Source organism: Salvia hispanica, chromosome 1 (assembly GCF_023119035.1).
Source record: "Salvia hispanica cultivar TCC Black 2014 chromosome 1, UniMelb_Shisp_WGS_1.0, whole genome shotgun sequence".
NCBI classification, from domain to species: domain Eukaryota; kingdom Viridiplantae; phylum Streptophyta; class Magnoliopsida; order Lamiales; family Lamiaceae; genus Salvia; species Salvia hispanica.
In genome coordinates this window covers 29,169,711-29,185,359 of record NC_062965.1, presented here as the reverse complement: position 1 = coordinate 29,185,359, position 15,649 = coordinate 29,169,711, and the positions used below count along the sequence as shown (strand labels likewise).

General features: G+C 39.0%; 5 protein-coding genes across 6 annotated transcripts; 1 reads left to right on the top strand and 4 right to left on the bottom strand.

Moving 5' to 3' along the window:
* The first annotated feature begins 652 nt into the window (after positions 1-652).
* Positions 653-3,487, top strand: LOC125203221 (exocyst complex component EXO70E2-like). Its single transcript, XM_048101534.1, has one exon. It carries the CDS (start codon positions 1,452-1,454, stop codon positions 3,342-3,344), a length of 1,893 nt encoding a protein of 630 aa, XP_047957491.1. The 5' UTR covers positions 653-1,451; the 3' UTR covers positions 3,345-3,487.
* Positions 3,375-4,134, bottom strand: LOC125203230. The gene is made up of 4 exons (XM_048101544.1): positions 4,011-4,134; positions 3,824-3,903; positions 3,552-3,628; positions 3,375-3,457 (listed from the first exon to the last, which is right to left on the bottom strand). Exons 1-4 carry the CDS (start codon positions 4,092-4,094, stop codon positions 3,375-3,377), a joined length of 324 nt encoding a protein of 107 aa, XP_047957501.1. The 5' UTR covers positions 4,095-4,134.
* Positions 4,135-6,029: 1,895 nt separating this feature from the next.
* LOC125211138 (presenilin-like protein At2g29900) lies at positions 6,030-7,507 on the bottom strand. The gene has a single exon (XM_048110844.1). It carries the CDS (start codon positions 7,334-7,336, stop codon positions 6,062-6,064), a length of 1,275 nt encoding a protein of 424 aa, XP_047966801.1. The 5' UTR covers positions 7,337-7,507; the 3' UTR covers positions 6,030-6,061.
* A 161-nt stretch (positions 7,508-7,668) lies between these two features.
* Positions 7,669-11,013, bottom strand: LOC125201784 (cysteine desulfurase 1, chloroplastic-like). Its single transcript, XM_048100032.1, has 10 exons — positions 10,759-11,013; positions 10,531-10,664; positions 10,303-10,462; positions 9,830-10,016; positions 9,462-9,607; positions 9,286-9,358; positions 9,077-9,140; positions 8,527-8,626; positions 8,044-8,202; positions 7,669-7,961 (listed from the first exon to the last, which is right to left on the bottom strand). Exons 1-10 carry the CDS (start codon positions 10,957-10,959, stop codon positions 7,791-7,793), a joined length of 1,395 nt encoding a protein of 464 aa, XP_047955989.1. The 5' UTR covers positions 10,960-11,013; the 3' UTR covers positions 7,669-7,790.
* Positions 11,014-11,183: 170 nt separating this feature from the next.
* Positions 11,184-14,015, bottom strand: LOC125201785 (ATP synthase subunit gamma, mitochondrial-like). 2 transcript variants are annotated; one of them, XM_048100033.1, is made up of 9 exons: positions 13,871-14,015; positions 13,046-13,089; positions 12,777-12,929; positions 12,335-12,451; positions 12,132-12,259; positions 11,908-12,030; positions 11,710-11,829; positions 11,497-11,618; positions 11,184-11,417 (listed from the first exon to the last, which is right to left on the bottom strand). In XM_048100033.1, the coding sequence occupies exons 1-9, from the start codon at positions 13,960-13,962 to the stop codon at positions 11,348-11,350; spliced, it is 969 nt and encodes a 322-aa protein (XP_047955990.1). In that variant the 5' UTR covers positions 13,963-14,015; the 3' UTR covers positions 11,184-11,347. The 2 variants fall into 2 exon arrangements, with proteins under 2 accessions (XP_047955990.1, XP_047955991.1); XM_048100034.1 differs by having other exon boundaries at positions 12,338-12,451.
* Between the last annotated feature and the right edge of the window lie 1,634 nt (positions 14,016-15,649).

The window sequence follows — 15,649 nt, the reverse complement described above, 5'->3', positions numbered from 1 at the left end:
TTTTGACTGATACAAGTTTAAAAAAAAAATTGATTTTGTAATTGAAAGAGAGCAAGAGAGTACAAAAGTTAATGGAACGTGAGTCCTACTTTTATATATTAATTTTATAATAAAATATAAGTAAAATGAATTAGTAGAATGTGAGGTATTTCACTTGCCAAAAATAATAAAAATGAAATGAGACTTCTAATATAGACCAAACAAAAATGATAAAATAAGACTTCTAATGGAGAGCAAAGTCCAAAAGTATCTTTTAATGTTGAAAAAAACTAGCCTAACACCAACAGGCAACAACACATAAAAAAGATAATAATTATTTAAATCACAAAAATTTGTCAAATTTTAGCCACTTTAATATCTTCTAAAAATAAAATATTAAATGTTAATTTTTTTCATTTATTCCATTCACGTAAACATAAAGTCTTTTAGTAATTTTATTCATAAGAAAAGAAATACAGTATAAAATGAAAAATAAGAATATGTGTTTGAACTTTGAACCATTTGCAATAAACATGGGTCCAACCTTTGACCGTACAGAAAATGACATGTCCGAATATAAAACCATTCACTGGTCAAAGTCAAGAGTCCAATAACAAATCAGATTTAAAGAGTTGAAAAACACAAGAGAAAAAAAAAAAAAAAAAAAAAAACAAAGAGTGAAATTCAAGTTACACTTGACAATGACATTGCTACTTGTGGTAACAAATTAACTAACTAATTTACAGAGTAAAGTCGTTGCAAATAAATTAAACAAATTGCACCAATCTCAAAGAAGCTTCTCTTCTCTTCTGAAATTTCAACCATCATCTTCTTCTTCTTCTTCCCCTTTCCTTACCACTTCAGTTTAGTTCTACAATATCTGTAGCTGCCCCATTTCTCTTACAAACCAGCAGAAATCTTGAGACTCTACCTGCAAAATTTTGATGGACTTTTTTTTAGTATTTTGCTCATGATTACACAATTATTTATGTTGTTGATGTGTGTGCTGTGAAATGAGAATGATCAAGAGAAAAATCCTTACCTTTGTTTCTCTGCACGTTCTTGAATTTTGAGGAAAGTTTTCTTGTTTCTCTCTGGATTTTGTGAAGTCAGTATTCAAACAAGGGAGGCTGCAATGGTCAGTGTTCAGATATAGTCTACACCTTTATCCATCTTCCCTTCTGTTTTTTCAAAACATGAGTGGTAAATTCTACTGCAAAACCTCTAGATTCTCTGCTTCTTCTGATGCCTCAAAAGCCTTGATTTACTGATATTTCCACAACCAAAAAGATTGAATCTTTGCTCACCATTCAAGAACCCAAAATTCTACTGCAAAAACCTCTAGATTCTCTAATTCTTCGGTTGCCTTCAAAAGCCTTGATTTACTGATATTTCCACATCAAAAAGATTGAATCTTTTGCTCTCCATTCAAGAACCCAAAACAGCCTACTTTCTTCCTTCAAGAACCACCGATGGCCGATATCACCGACGCGGACAGCCACGTTGTTGCTGCTTCGTATCACCTGATGAAGGCCCTTCAAGCAACCAAGCTCATGAGCAGTGATGTGAGGGGGATTTTGGAAAAGCTCGACTTCCATTTGTCTACAATGATCAAGCTCAATGAAGATGAGCCGGATGGGGATATCATCACAGAGCTCAAAAAGAGGGTCGTCTCGTCCCGCGAAACCATCACAAGTCTGCACTCAAGCTATTCGAAGATCTGGGCTTCCGGTCCAGTGATAATCTTGGAATACTTGGAAGCAGTTGGCGAGGTGCAGAGATCGATTGAGGCTCTTGAAGGTATGCCGTTGAGTCGAATGAGTAATGGGGTTCTTGATCAAGCAAAAACTACTCTGCATATGGCTATGGACAGGCTCCAAAATGAGCTGATCCACATACTTGTGCAGAACAAGCAGTGTTTCGAGCATGAATACCCGGTTTTCGAAGTGTATCCCATATACGAGGAGTCTGTCATCTCCAACGAAGATGATTCGGTCGAGGACGCGTCTCTCAGGGGCCGTAGCAGCTCAGAGACCGAGGATTGCACGATGGATCTGATCCATCCCGATGTGGTTCCTCAAATCAAGTCCATCGCGGATACAATGTTTGCCTCGGGCTATGCTCAGGAGTTCTGTCTGCCATTCACCGCGTTCTGGAAGGATGTATTAGCGGAGTACTCGATGATTCTCTATGTGGAGCAGCTTAGCATAGAAGATGTGAAGCGGATGGAGTGGAAGCACTTGAACTCGAGGATCAGGAAATGGCGTGTGGCGATGACGAGAATCATCGGCATCTATCTTGGCAGCGCAAAACGGCTGTTCGACCAAGTTCTTGGAGAATACGACCAGGTCAGCACAGCTTGCCTGATCGAGGCTTCAAGGGGACCTCTCTTCTGTCTCTTGAATTTTGGTCAAGCTGTGTTGATTGGACCCCATGAGCCCGAATGGCTCTTCTGCTTGCTCGATATGTACGAGGTTTTAGCTGATCTCGTCCCGGATTTGGACGCTCTGTTCTCACAAGAGACGGAGTCGTTGATCAGGATTGACTTCCACGAGCTTCTGTTGCAGCTAGGAGAATCTGTTAGAGTCATCCTCAACGAGTTCGGAAACCGCATTGCAACATGCACTTCCACAACCCCGTTCCAAAATGGAGGGATTCATCCCCTAACAAAGTACGTTGCCAACTACATCTTGTGCTTCGCTGAATATGAGGATACGCTTCCTTTGCTTCTTCAAGATCAAGAACACGACAGGGAGAGTGGAGACAAAGAGCACAACATGGATGCCGAGGCAGATCCCAATCCAGCTTGTGCCTTAGCAATTTACCTGCAGTCACTCACATCAATTTTAGAAGCAGCCTTAGATGAGAAATCGAGTTTATACAGAGATTCTTCATTAAAGCATATCTTTTTGATGAACAATTTCCATTACACAGTTGAGAAGATCAAGAATTCCAAAATCAGCCCCTACTTTGGTGATGATTGGATCAGAAAACACTATGTGAAGCTCCGGCAGCATGCAATGTATTACCAAAGAACGACGTGGAGTTCATTACTGACCTTTCTCCATGACGATGGGAAAGTCGGGAAGGCAACTCTAAAGGCGAGATGCCAAGATTTCAACACTGCTTTTGAGGATCTGTACAAGAGCCAGACAAGATGGGTTGTCCCAGATCCTCAACTCCGCGAAGATGTGAGGATATTAGCTTCCAAGACAGTCATCCAACCGTATCGCAACTTTGTCAGTAAGATCAGCAGTTCTATTGGCGAAAAGCACATCAAGTACACCGAACAGGAGCTGGGAGTGTACATCATGGATCTTCTTGGAGGCTCATCGAAGTCATTGAGCCATTCTTGGAAAAGGTGACACGGATGATTTCAAATGCGTTCATTCTTCCTAGTTTTTACTATTCTTTTGTTTGTTGTTCTGTAGTATGTATGCCTTCTCAATTTCTAACGCTCTAAATGTTGTAACGTTAGCTGTATATTATACTCCGGGTTACACCCTCCCATACGTAGCATAACCATATTCTATCGACAAAAGATTTGTACAAAAATAACAGCATAGAATTACCATCATGAGCTTCCTCTCGATATGCTTCTGAATGAGATGGCCTCCTGACCATCGTTGTGCTCCATTTCCAATCAAGTCTGTGAGTGTTTGAAAACAGAATTCATCAAAAAACACAGAAACGAGTGAAGAATTTCTCACTCTTCCAATATAGTAGAGAACCCATCATTATCAAATTTACTTGCAGTATCAAGTTACCAGTCCAAGGTAAGATGTATTAGCATGTCGATTAACGTCTTAATGGCATTCTTAAAGCAAGTCCAGAGTTTTCGTACCTAGTTAGTTCAAATTGGATTGTCCCCATAGCATACTGTAACTTCAGCCTGATCATCGCCATGCCACAATTATCAGTCTTCTGCAATAGTGGGAGACAATAAAAAAAGGAGCCATTAGGAAGAGACTAAGAGTATGCAGCAGCTGTGAAATATCCCTCAACAAAAAGAATTTAGAAAGTGTCAGTACCGTGTCTAGAGCAATTTCACCAGCCCTGCATTTTGAAGCATGTCTGAGTATGATAAAAACAAGGCTACTGTATTCAATGCACATTAATATCACCAGAAAACATGCAGACGACTCTCAATGTATGTCAAACTAATTCATGGATGAGAGTGATCCAGCACTTTGTAATTCTGTTAACCCAGTCCTAGATTGACCGTTACATTTCAATGTTCAGGAAGATATATCAAGAAGACTCTTGACCATTCACATCAGGAAGATATTATCACCATACAATTTGGTAAAAGAATGAGCAACTGTAAAACTTCTTGTATCTCAGCTACCCGGTAATGGAACTGGTCATTTATAATGACAAAAACCCGAGCTAAGTATACTTGTAGCTACAAATGCTAATTGAGCATATGGTATGCTTAAACAATAGATTTTTATACAGCATTTATATACTTCATTGACTGAAACATGAGCAAAATAAACAAGAGAAATGGTCCTCCTTCAGAAGAACGTGCCTCGGAATTACACACGCTGTGCACGACGCCATGATCCTACTGGTCCTCAGTATCCAGATTGAACTTTTCACAACATTTATAGCATTTAATGCAAAAAGGGTATATATAACATCTTGTAAAGGGTAGTTGATGCTAGAAGTTCCCCAACCACATGATTATGAAAGTGCAAGCCATGGCATTTAATGCAATAAAGTCACAAGTGGTAAAGTATGCATACTCTGCTGCTAAAAATACTTAGATACAGTGATGCAGTTATCAAAGCAGTTCAAAACAGCTAATAAAATGATGTACTCGTGCAAAAGAAGGATTAGGATTGAAACTGAGAAGCAATAGAAACATTTACTGGACAATCAAGATAAGGGCCTCTTAGTGTCATCATATGTGGCCTTACATATATTTATACACATGTCACTTTCGGAATATTGAGATCCCAGTGATGCTTGGTATAGGGGCTTGGCATCTACCAAGATCACTTTGATCCAGTCTCAGGCCCAACATATAGTTGTGTAAAGGTAAAGAAAATTCAAACAGGGCTTAATTAGAGTTTTGCAAAAGAGGAATTTCACATTCTTCGAACTTCACCTTGTTCAACCTTCAACTAACAATATGGTTATCTTGTAACAGCTGATGTCTATGAGATAGAGATACTCTTGAGTAAAATGCAAATGAGTTCTCGAGAGAGGGAAGAAGAAAACACAGATTTGGATTTTTCTGCTAGTTCCTGGATTGGTGGTAATCCATGATTCAATTTCATAGATCATTTCAAACTGATCCCATTAGCTCCAAAACAGCAAATGTAAATGTGGTAGGATAAATGAGTAGCAAATTTTTGACAAAAGAGTTGACAAGCTAACTTGGTATTTCTGTTATTAACACTGCTTCTTCTCTTTATTTCAGTTCTGTAATAAATCTTAACTATAGCATCAGAAGTCTGGTGGTAGATGTTCAAAAGTAGGATAGTCTTAGAAAATGTGATTGAAAGCAGGTTTTTTTCTTCAAATATTCAAATAAACAACGATCAAACTAGATGAAGGAAAAATATGATTTCACAAACCAAAAAAAAAAGATTCAACCAGTTAGCGTTGCCAGGAACACCATCAATTCCTGACTAGACTTTAAGGATTATTTTAGATTGCATCTACCACACATACGTCTATGTAATGTATCTGTGACTAGTTTATTTGAATAGCACATCCGCTTAGGCATCGCCATTACAATCGATTATTCTAGGTCATGACACCGACATTCTCCAATGAACCACCAATAGGGCTTCCCCAGTTACACTTCTAGTGATAGATATCATAACAATGTCAACAAAGGGGGAGAAATGATGAGACAGCCTGCCACTAAGTTTAGTATTTTACTATGGAATTTCAGCTTGTTTGCAATACCATATAAGATGATGTATCTAGGTAAACTCATACTGAGAAGTCTGGCCACCTAACACCCAACCAAGGCGACTTCACTTCAGCTTATGTGCAATAAAAGGATTCCACAAGAAAATGTTTAAAACTGAATACAATCAGAAATCATAGATAATGTCTTATAAATCTAAAACATCAATAGGTTCATAGAACATTGTACAACAAAAGTTTCGAGCAACAACCTAGTCAATAAATAAAACAACACGCCTAGCAGGACAGAGAAAGGTAGAGCAGGCAAAGCTTTTCGATAAAATGCAAGGAGCATCAGAGTTATACCAAGACCAGCTATGACAGCAAGGTAACACGCATACACCGTCATGAAGTCGTACATAGCAGCTCTTCCAACTAAAACACTGTAAAAGATAAAATCGCCAAGTCCAAGCTTGATCGCACCAGAGGAGCCCAAGCCAATTCCCTCAAGCGCCATATTGTCACTTGAAGCAGCGTTCTCCAAAGAATTCATTTGAATATTAATATGTTGCATGAGAGGAGCAGCAAGCTCAGAAGCTCCTCCTAATGCTCTTCCATCTTCAGCATCAACAATATTCCTCGCACTCTGGCTCTCACCATATAAGTAACTCCCCAGACTAGAATCCGGAAGACGATCAGACCTAAGCCTTTGATCTTCATCAAAATCACCCCTGCCCTCTCTCCAAACCCTTCTCCTCGCCACACCATCACCCAAACCAGCATCACTAATAACCGGCCGTGCCTCATAAACAAGAGCAGGGATATCTTCATCTCTATCCATGGCAAGCTCCACTAAGAGCCTCAATGGACCCCCAGGCAACAACACCGCAGCTAGATCATACAGCGACATAGCAACCAAGAGCCCCCACGTCGTCCACTCGGGCAACAGGGTAAACCAATAAGCAACCAGCACCCCAATCACAACCAAGTAAGCTTGAGTGACAAAAATAGCCATTCTTGACATGAACACAGCCATAACACCAACAACAGTGAAATTATACAAGGCGACAGCAAATGTAAAGCAATCAATGGGAAAGCTTGAAGCTTTGATCAAGAAAATGGCAATCTCACCACCCATGAATCCCAAAACGAGGAGGGAAGAGAAACCCATGTAGTATTTCAAGAATTTAGTGCATTTGAGGTAGAAGAGGAGCACCATTAGGAAAGTGGCAACCGTGACAACAGCAACGAAGACGAGGGAGTTCAAGAGGGCGCCTTTGAGCTTGTCCCAGATGGAGTCTGAGCTGCTCTCGGAGTAGGCCATGGTGGCCATGGATGCGAATGAGATGCCGTCGTCCAAGGAGGAGCCTCTGTTGAGGACTGATACCAGAATTACGACCAGTAGCATACATATCGAAACTGGGGTTACGATTCTGATGATTTCTTCGCCGCATGTTTCGAGGATTGTTTTGGGTCTGGGATTTTGCTCCATTTTGGATCGAGTTATTGGAATTCGGGGGTGAGTGAAGAGTTATGAAGCGTCTATTTCACGAAATTTTACCAGATTTCAAGGATCGAGCCCCAAACCCCCCATTCTTGAGTTGAGAGGATCAGATCGAGTTGTTTCAAGTTCGTCTAGAGATTCTCCGTTGCAATAAATAAGTGCAAAATTCTGATTTTATCATTAAAAATGTCATCTTTATGTTTGACTTCATTTAGATTGATACTGCGTTTGAAATTGTAGCTTAATTTGCTAGTACTGAACACATATATGCTTGAAAATAACACTGGAATAAACCGATGTTCACAAATTCACAATGACCCTTGAGCCAAAATTCCGCTTTTCATAATTCCATCCAACAAAATACTATGGTATTTCGATACATAAAATTGTTATTGTTGAATATTCCTTATTCAGACATACGTACATTCTACACCAGTCTTTTCTACTTGAAAGATGCAAAAAAGTTGATGGTGTCGGATAGGGAACTGATGAAGTCATCCACATCCTCTTTTGTATTGTAGAAATGAAGGCTGGCGCGAGCACTCGAGTTCACCCCCAAGTACCGATGAAGGGGCTGTGCACAGTGGTGACCTGATCTTATCGCGACGCCATGCTGAGGAAAGAAAAAAAGACAAGGTCACAGATTGACACTATATGTTGAAGAGACGAAACACGACAATTTACAGTGTATGTACCTGTTGGTCAAGAAAAGTTGCAATATCAGTTGGATGAACATCTTCCACATTGAAAGAGCATAGTGCTGCTCTGGTCACGCTTCTAGATGGTTTTGGGCCGTAGACACGGACACTGGGTACCGAGCTCAGTCGATCATACAGATAATTCGCTAGCTCTACCTGCAAAGGGAAAAGGAAAACTTTGTTGATGATGCTGCTGGCTCCTGTATTTTGAAGATATGATCAACTTAAAATGGAAATATAATACTCTAATCCTAAAAAACTAGAAAAAAACTTGGAGTTGATGTGTAGGCTCACAAGAATAGCACGTCGACTATTACTAGTGAGTCTTATGACCTTGATAGAGTGGATGTGAAAATAAGTAAGGCTTCAACGAGTTTGATCAGAGGAGAAAGTATTATTCCAGTACTAGTAGCTTCCACTTGCAGGAAGAATAGAAGTATTCTTCGGTAAGGTGGCGAGGAAAATAGTGCATATTTTTACCTCATATTCATGAATCTTTTGCATCCCAATGGCTGACAAATAATCGATTGCTGTCCCCAATCCAATGGCTTCCCCAATAGCAGGAGTTCCAGCTTCAAATCTATCACAATCAGAAACGATGAATAAGCATGCCATTATGCTATCAATGTTGACCCGAACAAAAACGAACATCTTGATATTTATTCATAAATTAACATCATTAAAATAGACATGATTTGAGTTTATATCCAACTCATTGTGGAATATAAAGCCTTAACATGGAAATTTGGTTTATAATGCATGTGCAAAAATGAAACGGTGTTGTTTATTGGTAGCAATTATTTTTAAACTATTTCATAGCATTATGTTACACACTAGGATAACTTGAATATCAATGCATTTTCTTTTGTGTGCAAATCAGAAATTTAATGCAGGCAACAGATATTAGTTCATTTTGGTATTAACCAAGTGTGACTTCACCCCTATACTAAAATCAATGCCAAAAATAATTGTTCATTTGTTGCCCAATTCCTACAACTAATATTGATTTAGTGGCACGTGAGACACTCACTTAGAAGGAAGTTCAGCAAAGGTTGAGTGATCCAAATACACATCTGCTATCATCTCACCACCACCTGAGATAATGTCATAGAGATTTTAAAAAGACAAGCTCATAAAACACTAAAACAGAATTTCACGATTCAGTAATTGTGTACAAAACTATATCACATTTTAATGTGAGAGAAAACAAACATGGCTAGAGGGTTAAGGATAACTCACCTAAGAAAGGAGGCATGGAGGACAAGAGCTCACTTTTACCATATAAGAATCCAATGCCTGTAGGCCCACACATCTGAAGCATGATTAATTCTTCACTTCAAACACTGACTTATAAAACTTGAGAGCTAATACATAGATATGGACTTAAATTCTAATGCAAATGGAAAAGACTTCACCTTATGGGAAGAAGCAACCAGAAAATCAGTGTCAAGGCTCCTCACATCAACCACCATATGAGGAACACTTTGACAAGCATCAACGAGCACTTTGGCTCCAACATCATGAGCCCAGCTTACCACTTGATCAATTGGAAGAACAGAAGCTGCGGGAAAGATGGAAGAGAGGAGAATCAGAACTGGTCATGAACAAATAGCTTCTTGTCATAGTAAACCTTATATCATATTTTTAGTAATGAATAAATGGCCAGAAAAAGATGCTTTTTCCAAAACAACTCACATAAGCTTCTTCTCTATGTATTTTAGTTAAATAAACTTCATGTCACAATCTACAATTATTCCTCTTCACATGATAGAAATAGACTAACCCAGCACATTGGAGACATGATGAACAATGACAAGTTTTGCCCGCTTCGAGATCATTTCTCTTAGCTTTTCTACATCTGGAACTTCATCCTCTCCTAAATTAACAAACTTCAACACTGCACCAGTCTTTTGAGCTACAAATTGCCAAGGAACAATAGCACTGTGATGTTCAGCGATGGTAAGTATAACCTGAAAATTGTGAATCAGTACCTATTAGCTAACTCTAACTCATAGCAAAGACATTAAAAGGTTTGGATTTAAGGAAGAAAAATAGAATACGAGCAAAAAGGAAAACATGTTAAGCAGTATCCACATCAACTCAACAAATTTTGGCCATGTAGCAATATGGTAGTCGGTTCTTATCGAATATCACAATAATACAGGATAACATTCTGTCAAGCCGAATCTACATCAACTCAAATGAGCAAAGAAGCGAACTGGAAAAGGAAACAGTCGCAGAAGGAAAATTATGTACCTCATCTCCCTCCTTTAGATTCGAGAGACCCCAACTATAAGCCACCAAATTGATTGCCTCAGTAGCATTTCTCGTAAACACAATCTCTCTACTCTCCGATGCGTTTATAAAATTCGACACCTTCTGCCTCGCCAGCTCATATTCATCCGTCGCCTTTGCACTACACCACAGCACCAAAAATAAATCAGCGGACAATCCACACCGACAGAGTTTCCTCTAGAAAATTACCTCAGATAATGAATTCCGCGGTGAACGTTCGAATTATACAACTCGTAATAATTCCGCAGGGCGTCCACCACCGCCGCCGGCTTCTGAGACGTGGCGGCGTTATCCAAATACACCAGCCTCTTCCCATTCACCTCCTGCACAATCAAAGAGATTCCAACACAAAAATCAAAACGACGTATAGACAAATTAGGGGGAAGGGGTTTAGAGAGACGGGAAATAGAGGTGTGCCTGGTGGAGGATGGGGAAATCGGGCCGGGTGAGGTGCCCGAGGGATCCGGGGCCGAGCTGCGGGTCGGTTGAAAGAGGAGCGGGAGCGGAGGCGGAGGAAGCGAAGCGGAGAATGCGGTTTTTGCGGTTAGGGTTGAGTTTGATGGTGCGGAGAGATGGGGGGAGTTTGACGACGGCGGACTCCATTGATATCATCATCATCGCGGCCGCTCTAGTCTAAAGTCTAAATGAACTAGTTGTGGTTGCAGACTGCAGTTAGTTTTTAACTTCATTTTTTCTTTTATTCTTTATTAGTATTTACACCTACCAATCCATGAATTATGGTGAAATTCATAAGGCCAATCATCAAATTTCGTATATGGATGGATATTCAGGCAAAATACGATTTTAGGTAAAATTCGGAAAAAAGGTCCCACCAATCAGGCTAAACTTTAAAAATATCCACTTTATTATTTTATCAAATAAAAAGGAATCCGACATCATGTCTATATCATAAGCCAACATTCTCTGCAGAAGGAGAAAGTAAGCTGCTGTTATTTATCTCTGCTTGAATCAGCTTATTATCCATCAATCAAGCTATCATTTTTTATTAACCCTCCAACGCCGATGCTCCAGATATGATCTCTATCAATTCAGTAGTGATGGATGCTTGACGAGTTCTGCAAATCCAAACACAAAACATCAACAATTCTCATCACTCTCTCTTCTCAAATTGCAAAAAGTAATAAAGAAACAAACCGGTTATAAGTGAGCGTTAGTCGATCAAGCATCTCTCCTGCATTCCTGCTTGAGCTATCCATGGCCGACATTCTCGCACCCTGCTCGCTGCAAGCATTTTCCAACACTGCATTGAACATCACCTGCACACATCCATCAAAAGTCAAGACCACTTCCTTATTAGAACAAGCTCCGATTATGCAAAAGAGGAGACCGAGGTGAAGAGCGACATACGCAGGAAAACTGGAACTCGGTGAGGTTTTGAAGCACCTCGGACTTAGCCTCGCCACCTTCAATTTCATACAAATCAAGTTCCGCGAGCTTTCCCCCGGCCTCAGCTTCTCTCTCAACAATCTACACCACCATCAGATCATTCACTATGGAGTAGTTTATATGGCTAAAAAATGGGGGTAGCTTCAGCCCTTCATTCACCTCGGGAGACAGTACGGTTGAGACTGATGGTATAAACGATACGACTGACTGGAACTTGCTGTATACGATCCTTAGTGCATCATACTCCACATTCTTCAAGATGTCATCTGCAAGCATAGCTACCTGCAAACCAAAAGTAGCTCCATTTTCCATTTTAGGACCAAATATTGATACAAGTGAAGTAAATTTGGTTAGGTTCACAGTTGTGGATATAGATAGATGACCTGACTGTAGTTGAGAGGATTTTTCTGCAACTCTATGATTGATAACTCGATGTCTTTCTTTGAGTCACGTATGAGCTGGGCTTTGGCTTTCTCCCCCAAAATGACATATTTACACTCTGCTTCAGGACCTGTGTAACACATTAACAAATGTTACTCTCTATTTGCCCAAATTGCAGAGAGCTAAAGACATGAGGGTGGTGTACCACCAAAGTTCAACTTATGAAGGCCCCTGCTGATCTTGACTGCTGTAGAATTTATACCACCGCAAAGACCTTTGTCAGAAGATATTGTGACGACCACGGTCTTCTTCACCTCGATACCTTATGCATCAAAATAAGTGGATGAAGTAAGAAAGCAAAGAGTGCAAAGTAGACATTAAATCTATTGGGCCTGAGAAATATAGATGAAATAATCGCGATTCTGACTAATTGAGAGTGTGTTACATAAAGGAAATTATCCTGTGATAATTCATGCTTTTAAGCAGACAAAATGATTGATGACAAGAAATAAGTCCCGATTATAATGTACTACTGATATTCCGTACAATCAAACAAATCAGAATGAAGGTCAGAAGAAGGATTCACAGTACAAAACAAAGATAACTAAAAATACTTCGAGATTGTGAAATTATAACAAAATTCCTACTTGGAAGATCTCCAAGAAGAGCGGTGAATGGCTGCCATAGTCCACGAGAATTTTCAGCTTTAGTTTGGATGGCTCGCAGCTTTGAAGCTGCAACCATCTTCATTGCTTTTGTGATTTTCTGAATATTCTTAACACTCTTCATACGGTTGCGAACTGCATATTCATTGATTTCCATAAGTATCAGAAAAAGTAGGAACACTATTGGATAAGTTAGAAGTTAGGGTATATGGCCAACAAAGAAGGAACAGAAGTTATTGAATGAATCCTACCAATTTGAGTTGAAATAGAACGAACTCCCGAAAATGCAGACTCCCTGTTGACATATGACGAGTTAGATGCAGAAAAGTAATTCAATGAAAGACAGTACTATCATATCTTGGCAAAGCAAATTTTCCACAACTAATCTGTTTGGGTAGAAGATACAAAGTAAAGCAACGAAGATGGTGAGGAAAGCAGGAAAAATCCGCATTCTGCATAAATTTCTTCATTTTCTGATTAATGTAATTTTCCAATCAGAATTCAGATGAGTAATTCTTTTGAGTCAGGATGATCCTGATTATCCAAACTTAATTTGTCTGTCAAATATTTCATTTAACAGCTACAAGGCAAACTTCTCTTACACTACCTAATACTCCTCCTTTTCCCATAACTTCTATAGAAAACTTGTTTCTTCCAAGACAATGTGTGAGCGCGTCGGTGTATATCATTTTGATCATTTACACGAGAAATTTTACCTAATTATGCATGATACCTCGGTTTGCATGATTCGATATTTTTCAGTCCATTTATTACCAGATCTTTATTTCTGGATATTTGATCCCATTCATAGATAAGTCTAGAATTTTCATTCCATAAACATGATCTCAGTAATAGAAGGGCAAAAAGGAACGAAACATTTCAAATAAATGTATAGCATTAAAACGACACTATATCATGCTCTAAATTATGCCGATGAAAACACAATCAAAGTCTGAAAATAGACCACAGATCGCAAATACAACACAATTCAAACACGATTAAGAAGAATTTGAACGGAAAGAGGAAAAAAATATCAGATCAGACAAAATCAATGAGGATGGGTGAGAGGGGCTTACTCGGAAGAAGCGAGAGAGTGTCGAATGGTGATAGGTGAGAAGAAGGAGGCGGCGATTCGCCTCCCTTGGCATCTCGATGCAACCATAGCCATTGTGGATTTTGAAGGATCGAATTAATCTTAGATTTCTTCAACTAATCGGGGGATGAAGGCAGGCAAATGCATGCAGCTTCATCAATCAGCGCCTTTATACTGTCATTTTCCACCTATACGACGTCGTCGTATCAGAGGGTAAATACGGAAATAACTTATAAATAAAATTAAATTAATGACATTGCTAAAGAAATTAGTTTTTAATGACTGCATTTCAAGTTACGTTTTTTAATGCAAGGTTAACATTCCAAACCAATTGGTTTACCTTTTCAAATATATCGTAGATTTGTAGTTACCACTGTAATTTAAATACTCCATCTCTGTATTATTTATACCAAACTCAATCTCATTTTTAGGATGTATCCAAAATAGAACGAAGGGGAGTGATCAATTGCTAACTCATTATTTAATTGCTAACTACAACTAATTTAAGGCTATAGGATTTTAGAAAACGTGTGGTCTACAATTTGTCACGTGGAATTTCGTTTTTATTAATAAAATCAAAAAAGATAAAAAAAAAAAAAAAAAAAAAACTCGAAATTAGGGTTTTGGATGAAAATATCAATATAGTGTTTCGAAAATATCAACACAATGCTTTGAGAATGTGAAAAGCCTGCTGGTTGCGTACGGTGTGTTCAAAAGGAAATACCAAGTTCCCTAGGTCCAAGCAAATCCACTAGATCACGCGGTCTAGGAACTCGTTGGTCGCAGGAAATCCGGTCGTCGGACACACAGAGCACTTCTTTCAAAAACCCTCAACCACTTTACTAAACCTAGTATAGGGAAGTAGGGATCGATCCCACAGAGAAGGACGCGTAATACTCATGTTCAAGGATTTGGGTGTGTTTTTGGTGTTGGCTGCTGCCACGCATTTTTTTGGGTTGAGGAAAACAAATTAAACTTGACTTGGGAATCTTTAAAACTCCTAAGCTAACAGCTAGATCTAGGCGAAATTATAAGAGAACGTTGCAAAGGAAATTAACTGCTCAACACTTTATCTAAGAAAACTACTTCACTACTAGACCTGGGAACAAACCGACTGTGGGGACCATGACTAAAAAAGCAGAGTTCGTACGAAAAGCTGGCAGAATAACTAACTCTAGTACTAACTAGCAGCGACATCGTCTTCTACAACCAAATTGCGTAAAACTCATAAGAAATTCAACATGAACGAAATCAAAACAGAGCAAACTAATTTTAACTCAAATTTATGCATAAACAACGAAGAACTAAATAGATCTGCAGACACTAGACGAAGCAAAACAGAAAACAAGAAGAAAACTCGAATCCATCTAACAACTTTCTTTTCTCACGTCGAATCCAACCTCAGACGCTAAATCCACTCCGGATCCAAGCGTCCATGATGCACTTTTTATTTGCACTATAAATACCTGCAAGTATACAAAGTAGGTATAGTATAGCAAAAGGTTAGTACCGGGTATCGAACACGGGGAAGATGTACACAAAGTGTCTATCTTCTATTAGAACTCAATTACTATCTGGAGAAACAAGAATTTTTGGAAACTTTTTGAAAACAGTAAATATTAAAAACAGTAAACAACTAAAAACAAGCAAATCACGGAGAGAAAAGTATAGAGATAAGGGGAATTCCAGGGATGTGCGTTCACTTTTATGGTTATACAAATTCCAAACTACAATACCCTAGCACAGTTAATACTTTGAAAGG